The 10806-nt window shown below is 39.0% G+C and overlaps 2 protein-coding genes across 2 annotated transcripts; one reads left to right on the top strand and one right to left on the bottom strand.

Annotated features, from left to right (window-relative positions):
* Positions 1–323: 323 nt before the first annotated feature.
* Positions 324–3314, top strand: LOC134793211 (vesicle transport protein SEC20). The gene is made up of 5 exons (XM_063764789.1): positions 324–546; positions 725–897; positions 1414–1571; positions 2216–2319; positions 2817–3314. The coding sequence occupies exons 1-5, from the start codon at positions 400–402 to the stop codon at positions 2979–2981; spliced, it is 747 nt and encodes a 248-aa protein (XP_063620859.1). The 5' UTR covers positions 324–399; the 3' UTR covers positions 2982–3314.
* Positions 3315–3848: 534 nt separating this feature from the next.
* On the bottom strand, positions 3849–9798 carry LOC134793210 (15-hydroxyprostaglandin dehydrogenase [NAD(+)]-like). Its single transcript, XM_063764788.1, has 5 exons — positions 9641–9798; positions 7102–7341; positions 6543–6716; positions 5941–6101; positions 3849–4000 (listed from the first exon to the last, which is right to left on the bottom strand). The coding sequence occupies exons 1-5, from the start codon at positions 9737–9739 to the stop codon at positions 3856–3858; spliced, it is 819 nt and encodes a 272-aa protein (XP_063620858.1). The 5' UTR covers positions 9740–9798; the 3' UTR covers positions 3849–3855.
* Positions 9799–10806: the final 1008 nt, after the last annotated feature.

The raw sequence follows: 10806 nt of genomic DNA, 5'->3' as shown, positions 1-10806 counted from the left end.
GTTGGGCGAAAATTGTCCCATCTAGACTGGCCTTCACTGAATTTGTAGGTACTTACATAAATTTAGCCATATCTCGGGTTTGCTATTTTGCTGGGAAGGGACAGCAGTCGGCATTTTAATCGTAGCAGAGGTACGTACGATGTTTTACTGAATATTTTTAAACACCATATTATTTTAAGTGTCTATTTTCAAGTAACATTTTAGCATTTTTTAGCATATTTCTAAAATCTTTGGCATAATTTTGGCATAATCTAGACATAAGTCTAGCATTTTTTCAAAATCCGAGTTGGCAACACTGGTTGATATTGTTGACAGTTCAATAGATTGACGTGTGATTTTTATACCTTTGGGCTGAGATTGGGCTTTATAATCACTGATAAGTAATTATTTATTAATGAGATGCACAAAATGAATATTAAACCTGATTTAAACAGCATCGATAGTTATCAAAAACTATTCTCTAAGGTAGATAACCCTGACGTGGTTTTTCAAAATTTTGTAAAGAAGTTGGCCAAATATCACTTTCAGGTCAAAGCTACAATCCAGGTAAGAAACGAGTTATTTTTACATTATCTTTACCTCAATAAATAATTAACATCACAAAGCTTAATACCCTTCAATTTCTTTACATTGAAATCCCCTGGAAGCTTTTGTATTTTAATGTTTCTTTAAGTATATAAAATTAAATTCCTCTTTTTTTCTAATTACGTACAACTATTTTCAGGATATTTTAGAATGTAGAGAATCCATGGAAGCATTGACTGAGCTCAATGAAAAGGGTCGGGCAAAGATAAATCTACTGAGAGATGAAATAGAAAATATGGAATTATATGGGAAGGAAGCTTCTGATGATAAATATACTGCGGAACTGGCTTCCCAGAGGCAACAACTGGCTATGTATGTATTTTATTTATACTTACAGATATATTTATTGTATTTTATACTTATAGATATTGGCAAGACGGCACAACCACCTTGAGTGGACACTTTGGAAGGCACAAAAACTGTTAGCCCAGTTTTCTTGCGTTTCTTTGGAGGTTGAACTATGCAATACTTAATACATACTTTAATAACTTAGTTCTAGCACAGTCTAATTCTTCCCTTGGGGTTTAAAGATTTAATTATAGTAATTTTTCTAAAAACTGCTCCTCTAAGATGCATTAGTTCTTACAGGAATTATTTCAATCTCATTATGTTATAATAATGAGTCTGATTATACAGCTGTTGACTGTCACACTTCAAGTATCCATTCAAAAAGGTACTTTTAATCCCTTTGTCTCGCAAACCTCCATAGCGGGAATGCAGAATTGAAATTTAATGAATTAACAGAAAGTTAAAATTCCAACAATTCTGTGTTCTTGCCGAAAAGTTCATTGATTTCACTTTTATTTAACATATTTCTATTAATTACAGCCTTCTGAAAGAGTTCAAAGATGCCAACATCTCTAGCATGTTTGCAATAGAGAAGGCTCAGCGGGAAGAGCTGCTCAAGCTGCCAGAAGGAGATGACACCACTCTCAGAAACAGAAAGAAAAAAGTTGACCGTGATGCATTGCTTGAAAAATCTTCAGGTATGTCTTACCCTCAAAAACCTTTCCTTTTCTCCACTGGGATCATTCGCATTGGCCCTCTAATCTTCCACCTTTAGCCTAAATCTGAGCTTAAACAAGCTTAAAAATAATCAAGTAAATAGTACCAACATGGACCTTACTAGGGTGTAGTAACATTTTTAAAACTATGTACAGTTAGTTATACTTAATTTAAAACTAGATTAAACACCAACATAAAATATCAATGTCATATAAAATAAAATAATGCAATATATTACTATACTAACACACATTAAATTGTTTATATAAATAACAATTAAGCTCCGTCTTATTGCACTGACTGCAACTTGATACATTTTACAAATAAATATGAATGTGTCATGTCCTCGCTAATGTAAGTAAATAATTTTATTTTAATTATATGTTGTCCAGGCGGCTTAGCACGGTCTCGTTTTTATCCCTTGTCACCATGCCTGTCACGTTCTAACAAGTATGTAAGTGCGAAAGGGACGCGCATAGTGATAGTCGATAAAAATGGAACCGTGCTGAGCCCGCTGTTCTTGTTCATTTCTCCTTTTATTAACACTAGCATAAATTTGCATGAATTGTTTTAAATTATCTGCTACTGACCATTCTCTATGAATTTTGTTTTTTTTTTTTTGCAGGTGTGACTGAGCAGCTGCTACAAATCAGCAGACAGTTAGCTGACACAACACAAAGAAGTCAGAATACATTAGACAGTTTAGTTTCATCCAGTTCTACAGTACATGTAAGTGCATTTATTGTTATCAAGTCCATATAGTAGTAGGCTCTTATGTGGATAATCAATAATCATCACATCCATGTGTGTGATAATGATAACATACTGTTGCCCATCCACACGCCGGTCCTGTGTGTGTGTGACAACGCTATGCACGTATATGTATAGCGATGTCCCGCTCGCATGCTGGAGCAGCGTGAGGTGTGCAGTCAATTTGAAGGTAGCCTTAAATAAACCTCAGCAGCTCAGCACCCGTACATTCCACAACGCACCTTCATTAAGAATAAAGATCTGTTACGATATACACTCAGACAAATTTAGAAAATTTGTACTAGTTTTGAAATTACTTTTGGTTGTGTAACCCAGTAACTAAACCTTTTTTTTTGCGTTCCTCTAAATTTATCCATGAGTGTATTTCGTTCGTCCTCCATCTATAAGTATTTAATTCTGACTTCATGATTATTACAACAAAGTTGAAAATCACATGACCAATTATATACTTGCAGGGAACTCAATCAGAGCTTCAGAACACAGCGGGATCTATATCAGAATCTAGCAAGCTGTTGAAGAAATACGGACGAAGGGAGTTCACAGACAAACTCATTATGTTCTTTGCATTCCTTTTTTTCTTGGCTGTGTGTCTATACATCGTTCAGAAGAGACTGTTTTAGTGTAAGCCTGACTTTTTGTTAAAGATGGCGCTGCATGGTGCCTTATAGGAAAATGATTATATGGCTAAAACCGCGTATTTTTCGCACTATCTTTTAGTATTTCCGAACGTTTATTTGTCTATGATTGTAGGTATAGATGATGCTGAAGTACGACTGTATTTAAAATATTTAATGTGTGCTCTTAGAATGTATTTTTTCCAGCTTTAGCTGAATTATTTATATGATGGACTGCTATTTTAATTTGTAATGATTATTATGCCTGAGTTTTGCAATTTATTTGTAAATATTTTGTATATATACCTAGGTCATTTAAATAAAATATGTTTTAAAGGATTTTGGTTTTGCTTTTACGATTTTCAATAAAGTTACCTATTGTACGCTAGATCGTGCTGTCCGGTTAATAAAAAATCAGAATCGTGCTATTAATGGTAATAATGGTATGGTACCCCAACTCGTTAAGTCTTGTTTTGTTCCCAAAGAGTACAGTCAGCAGCAGAAGTTGCTAAGCGGGCCAAATGAGAATAAGAGCGTGTCAAGGTAATTTTGAACACCTCGCCCGCTTAACAACTTCTGCTGCTGACTGTACCTACGTTTTACACGCCAAGTAGGTACGGTGAAACAAATAGAGGATAATACCTAATATAACTCTGAATCTTCGTATTGGTAAAATGAAACAACGGATATAATATACTTAATATTTACCGACATTAATTTCACCCAAAAATAAAATTAAAACTTTACATGATTAAGTATACACTAATATAAAACCCTGTAACATCCGTGTGCCGCTTTTCAACTTTCCCGATTTTTAAATAGGATTTATAATCCTCACTGACTTATTTGTTGCCTATATATCCACATCATGTACATACGGTCACATATGTTCGCCCAAGATCTCGTATGCTCTATTGACGTTGTCAGTAATGTCCATGGCAGGGAGGTCCCGGGTTACGAGCCAGGTGCTTCCACTGGAGCCTTTCTTGTACGCATCGATCACACCCTGAGCTGCTGATTCCATGCTGTAAACAGATAGGCACATTCAATAAACGGTGTCGCTTTCAGTACGGATCACACCTACGAAGGCCAATCAACTCGCAGTATCTAAGTATACAGGCTGGCTAAAAAATAACTGCATTCCCGTTGCTAGGGAGGTTTTGGGATTATACTGAGCAATTTTTACTACGGGACCAACCCCGAAATCGCGGATAAAAATTTGGCTTTTTCATACATTTTGGCTGGTCCATTTCTATGGGAGGGTAGAAAACAACAACATATAAAATAACTGCAAGTTATTAGGGTTCCGTACCCAAAGGGTAAAACGGGACCCTATTACTAAGACTTCGCTGTCCGTCCGTCCGTCCGTCCGTCCGTCCGTCTGTCACCAGGCTGTATCTCACGAACCGTGATAGCTAGACAGTTGAAATTTTCACAGATGATGTATTTCTGTTGCCGCTATAACAACAAATACTAAAAACAGAATAAAATAAAGATTTAAATGGGGCTCCCATACAACAAACGTGATTTTTGACCAAAGTTAAGCAACGTCGGGAGTGGTCAGTACTTGGATGGGTGACCGTTTTTTTTTTTTGCTTTTTTTTTTGTTTTTTTTTTATATGGTACGGAACCCTTCGTGCGCGAGTCCGACTCGCACTTGCCCGAATTTTTTTTTAGCCACCGTGTATATGCACCCTGGCCTAAAGCAAGTTTCATTCGTAACGTTTTCATATCATGTTATGTAACGTAACATAGCCTGTAAGGTAACCTGTAAGTTAATACTAACAACTATGGACTGTATCACTGTAATTGTCTGAAAATAAATATTTTTTAATTTTTATGTACCTAATGTCCACCAAGACCAGACCAGACCAGACCAGTTCAGTTAGACCAGTTCCACCTCAAATGCCACCTCGAGTGCGAAATACCGAAGTTCTGCGACGCGCCAAGGTCGGTGGACTAGTAGAGGCTTACCTAATGCGTCGACAGCTACGGTGGTGCGGTCACGTATCGCGTATAGGCGGAGGAGAGAGTGGCGAAGCGCATCTTTTTTTCTGAACTAGAGGAGGGTAAGCGGAAACTTGGCGGGCAACTCCTCCGATACAAAGATGTTCAGAAACGGCACATGAAAAGATGCAACATCGAGCCCTCTCAGTGGGAAGGTTTGGCAGCACAGCGTCCTGAGTGGCGCAGGCTGATGAATGACAAAGTGCGCGATTTCGAGGAGCAACGTAAAGTTGACCTCGACGTTAAACGCGATGAGCTGAAAGCACGCCAGCCAGCTTCCATTCACTACCACTATGTGGCTGGTGTTATCACGTGCCCTCAATGTGCGCGGGGGTTCACCTCAAAGATCGGCTACGTCAGCCATATTCGGGCGCACGAGCGCCGAGCTAACTAGGAGTCGAAGTGGTCGCCTTGGTCGAAACCGGCCGGAAGGATCATCACCTAATGTAACTGTGATAGGATAGATAGATTCCTTTATTCAAAGTCATCTATTCAGATTCGTCTTCTTCCGCGCTGGTATCCAAAATGCTAGTTATGCTCAATGAAGAGCAGGATCTCCTAGATACTAGCTTGGACCCTTTGACTCTGCGCATCACGTTGAGCGAGGCTTCAAATATCTCCAACCTGACGAGCAATATTGAACCTCCGATTCTAAGAAGAGACTGCCTTCGATTTATATTCTACTGCAAGCAGTACAATTCATCTGAATATTCTGAACTAAGCAAGCTAGTTCAGAATGTTCAGATGAATTGTTTGACATGATGCCCATGGTTGTTCTGCACCGCTCGTCGTTGACAGGACATACATACCTACATCCTCCATCGTCATCTTGGAATGTGCCTAAATGTCACGCGCTGTGTGGTTTCAGCGTAGCCCATAGTTTCACCGGAACCAGTATTTCTTCTATTCTTTTAGGAAATTCCAATAGGTTCGGTTAGAGTGTGCTTAAGGTACGTACCGTTGTACATGATAGGATTCATGAATTAAGCTGGAGATGTTTTCGCCGGCCGTGTTCTTGTCCAATGAACCCAACTTCTGACCGCTGATGAGACTGGTGTCGGTGGCTCCAAAACACATTGCTAGGACGCGAACGCCAGTCTTCTCGTAGTAATCCTCCTTCTGAAATTATTTTTATGTAAAGTTTGAAGAATACCTAACTAGTTAACCTAAAATGTTTGCGGAGAATGGAAAAATAAGTTGGATCGAGAAAATAACAAACGAAGATGAGCAGATAAATTGAGAACACAGACTATACATTTGGAGTGGATGTCTCTCAATAATCTCATTACTGATTATGGTGTAAGCGTTGCAAGGCTTCTACAAATGCAGCATCAGCAACAGTCTGGAATTCTGTCTTCTTAGTCACCTGCTGGCTTGTTTTCCAAAAGTTTATGGTTTCGTTTTACTCAGCTGCGGAGACGAGTGCCTAGGCTGTTGCACCACGGCCCCGTCCCTAGACTCCCTAGGTGGCAGCGGATCAAGAGCCTACAGTGTGAGGAAGCCTTTTCAGTTACCTAGTTTGTAAAAAAAGCAACACTTTTATAAAAAAAAAATACATACACCTATACAGTTGCTGAACTGGATAACAGCCGCCTTGGTGGCCCAGTAGATGGGCATGACAGACATCTGGCACAGGCCGGCGACAGAAGCTATGTTGATAACGGTGCCACCTTTACCACCTTCATCTGTACGCATCAGCTCTAGGGCTTTCAAGGTGCTGGTGATCAGAGCAGTCTGGAATATAAATGTGTAAATAAATTTGAATAATGGCAACTAACAGACAATAGCAAGAAGCGCTTTCAGCTTGAGAATCACGTGATCGTATAGGTTCGAACCAATGAGTTTCTTGGAGCGTAGGTAAGAAAAATAAACTACGAAATACGAATATCATTTGATCTATCATGCACAAACAACACTAACTATCATTTGATTTAGTTCAATCATTTGATTTAGTTTGATTCCTACCTACCATTTAACCACACGCAGCTTTCAACCAGTCAATTATGGACGGACCTGAGGAACGCCAATGCGAGACACTTTGGTTATCGGTTATTTATGAATTCTTGCTTAAGTGTATGCCTATTACCTACCGACAATAAGCAACTCAGACAGGACTTACCACGTTAATCGAAATTTCTTTCTTATACACGTGCGGGGCATCGTTCATAATGCCAGCATTGTTGACTACCAGGTTGAGGCCTCCATGGCCCGCTACGACGGACTGAAAGGCCGCGCACAGCTGTTCGTCGTTCGTGACGTCGCACTGGTAGAACTTGCTCTTATTGGCGCCAAATTCAGCGTTTAACTCGTTTTGGAACGCAGTCCCTCTAGGCTCATCGATGTCCAGAATGGCGACGTGCTGTGTGAATAATTTTTAAATTTAAAATGAGATTATTTTTGGCAAAGTGCAAGGTGTTATATGGCATTATTACAAGTAGGTACGGGTGAGTGTGTGATTATGAGAACTACTTTATATTAAGGTTCCGTCACACAGGCGCGTTTTCCGGGTGGAGCGAGAGCGCGGCGTGAGCGTTTTATATGTAAAAGCGGCGCGCCCCCCTCACGCGCCGCCTGCAAAACGCGCCTGTGTGACGGAGCCTTTATCTATGTTGGTTCCGAATTTGCTTGTAAAAGATAATACAATGAATTTGATTAAATATTTAACATTCATCTTATTACAATAAAAAGCAAGTAGGTAAATTAAACTTATGCTAACACAAAACAGAAAACTAAAAAACATATTTATCTAAAAACTAAAATAATCTTATAAGCGACTGCACCAGATAACGGATAAGATAAACCATTTTGTGTGTTTTTTTCGCACAATCTGATTAATTTGGCAATTTAGATAATTATGTGGTGTAAATAGGGTTGCCAGATTTTTTTCGAGATACTTATATAGTATTTGGTGGTTTAATTTAAAGGATCAAAAAATAAAGTATTTCTATATTTCTTACACATTTTTTGCTTGTTCTAGTTTCAGTTTAAAATAAAGTATTTTAGCATAGGTAATTTATGTGTTTCGTATTTTATAAAGTATACGGAGGCCAAATAAAGTATAATATTAAATATGTCTGTGGTGTCTATGTATGTCTGGCAACCCTAGGTGTAAACGCAATGAGATTGGCTCGCCGATCCCACTTGATTCAATTGATGAAAATCATGGTATAATAATATACTCCGCCTGGTACTCCATTCCGAGATTCGCGTATGACCTAACTGACACGCGCCTACGTCATCATGCTGTTTACAGGTTCTCAAACTTTGAAATGTGGGAGAATTTTAACCAACGGTGAAAATTATTTTAACGGCATTAATTTTAAGTTATTCATGTAGAAACATAGTAAAATAAAACAAATGTAATGTATTAAATTAAACTTTATTTATCTATACAAGACAAACGTTTAAAAAACTAATTCACAGTTACACATTAATTACCAAGCTTACGACGTGAAAAGTTTGGAAAACACTGCGACTGCTGACACTGAGCGAGAAGGAAATAACAATTAACACGCGTTCGACAAGGATGACGGTCAGGGCATGAAGTTATCTAGATCCGAATTGTCAAATGTGCACAGCGCTATCCTGTGTTACCAGTAGTATAAACAGAATTACCCGAAAGTCTGAAATTTCTTTCGTGAATCGGAAGATATTGCTAACGAGTAATTAAAAATGACGTGTTATTGTAAAATTTAAGCTAAAATACATATAAATGAAAATTATAAAATTATAAAGAAATATTTTAACTTATTAACCATAGGTATAATGTACCCATGTAACATGTTATGTTGAAATAAAGTGGCAATGTTATTGTGACGTAGGCCCGTGTCACTCTGGGAATGGAAGACCATGTTTTATTAGACCATGATGAAAATAAAAATTGTACCTAAGCTTATTAGAGGGCCGTTTTTCAAGGCTTTAGGTTAGTTCTCGTTCATGTCGTCTCGGATATGGGTGAATATGGTATCGATGCATTCAGTGTAATGCCCTGAACACAAATATATGAGATGACAAGCGCGAAAGCAACTAGCTGTGACGTCACAAAGTCGGCAGGTCAAACTTTTCTTTTATTTACGTTTAAACATACCATGTGGGGTACCAAATGAAAGGTCTTTGTATAGATCACAAATATGTAACATAAGTACTGTAACATTTTCAATACTTGGTCTAATAAATTATTAGAAAACGTTCAAAAATTTCACAATCTACCAGTTGACTTCGAACTGCTATAAATTGACCATTCACCCCTCCCCCTTTATCTCCGAAACTACTGGGTCTAAAATTTTGGAAAAAAATACACAAAATAGTTCTTTACCTATAGATGACAGGAAAACCTATTAGATATGTGCAGTCAAGCGTGAGTCGGACTTAATGTACGGAACCCTTGGAACGCGAGTTCGACTCTCACTTGGCCGGTTTTTTAATTTCGAGCGATCGCTCGACTCTCACCATAAATCTGAAAATGACGTCAATCAAATTTGATAGTCCCGTCTGGACAGGCCTTATTAATTTTGGTATCCATGTCATCCACGGGTTTTTAATCCCAATAGCAAGGGTCTCCTTAAGGCTCCTCTTCACGTTGGGCCAACGCCAACGCCAACGAGGGACGCATTTATGGAGAGGAACGTGAAGAGGAGCCTTTACACCTAGCTACCTACCTTCGCTCCTTCAGCCAGCAGCAGCCTCACTATCCCCGCGCCCACGCCGTTAGCGGCGCCCGTCACAAGCGCGACCTTGCCGTTCAAATCGTGCGCCATGCTGCGTGCGCGCCGCTTTACGAACTACTGATGCATGCGCGGAAGATGTATAACATTTTTACAATCTAATACACAATCACCTGATTGATAAATTTCGGCAAGTGTGAGTCGGAAAGCAAGGGAGTGTTAAATTTACATTACACGATGTACTTGACCGAATTCAGAAAGTATTATAAAATATGTATACTTACTTACTTACTTGGTTGGCGCGGTGACCCAAAATGAGTCTTGGCCTCCACCACAAGAGCACGCCACTTTGATCGGTCCAGAGCGGCATCCCGCCAGCTTTCGCCGACGCCGAGCTCACGGAGATCTGCGTGCCTCCACTCTATATCTGCCCAACGGTATTTAGGACGGCGCCCAGTTGGTCGACCCAAGTAGGCCCTTTTGGCTGCCCGATCTTCACCCATCCTTTCAAGATGGCCAAGCCAGCGGAGACGATGTAAAATATGTATAGGTATGTAGATTATGTGAATATGTGCTTCAAACCCTGTAACTTAAATTTGAACCACTTCTCGATGTCTGATTGAGCTGAAATCTGAAGATGCACTCGGAAGATAGCCAAAGGAACTCTTCGATGGAAAAAACAAACACATTGGGTTTAGAGAAAGAAAGATATCTCGAGAAGTAATGGACATTGAAAAGGAAAGAAAGTACAGTCGGAAATAAAATTGTGTACCAGAAAATATTTTTGACGGTCGCTGGTTTCAATTCAAACTGATGCAAACTAACTTGACCGAAACTTATTAATTGAGCCTATTTACATAATATCGATCCAAGTGTCTTTAAAGAAAAAGTGAGTAGGCTGTTACTGAATCAGTGAGCTTCATCTGACTCTGTCGTCGCTTACCATCAGTGAGACTAGATTAGAGTCAATCGTTGATCAGTCAAGAATAATAATAAAAACGATAATTTAGGCGTTTAAAATAAATACGACCATGAAATATGGCTTTCGACATAGAAGGGTCCTTGTGATTCAAGTGCAACGACGACGTAGGTATAAGTGAAAATTTTCTCAATGAAAAACATGAAGGGATGAAGATCTAATACCCTAATGAGCAATTAAA

Source organism: Cydia splendana, chromosome 8 (genome assembly GCF_910591565.1).
Source record: "Cydia splendana chromosome 8, ilCydSple1.2, whole genome shotgun sequence".
Classification (NCBI taxonomy): Eukaryota; Metazoa; Arthropoda; class Insecta; order Lepidoptera; family Tortricidae; genus Cydia; species Cydia splendana.
The sequence above is the reverse complement of the archived record's forward strand: the minus strand, read 5'-3'. Positions and strand labels throughout refer to the sequence as shown.

Bases quoted from the DNA above. Each gene is read 5' to 3' on its own strand.
- LOC134793210 (XM_063764788.1), bottom strand. From the start codon at position 9,739: ATGGCGCACGATTTGAACGGCAAGGTCGCGCTTGTGACGGGCGCCGCT. The intron at 6,717-7,101 runs GTAAGTCCTGTC...TTTATATTCCAG, and splicing joins AAGAAATTTCGATTAACGTG to ACTGCTCTGATCACCAGCAC. The intron at 4,001-5,940 runs GTACGTACCTTA...ATCTGTTTACAG, and splicing joins GAATCCTATCATGTACAACG to CATGGAATCAGCAGCTCAGG.
- LOC134793211 (XM_063764789.1), top strand. From the start codon at position 400: ATGCACAAAATGAATATTAAACCTGATTTAAACAGCATCGATAGTTAT. The intron at 898-1,413 runs GTATGTATTTTA...TATTAATTACAG, and splicing joins CAGAGGCAACAACTGGCTAT to CCTTCTGAAAGAGTTCAAAG. The intron at 2,320-2,816 runs GTAAGTGCATTT...ATATACTTGCAG, and splicing joins CATCCAGTTCTACAGTACAT to GGAACTCAATCAGAGCTTCA.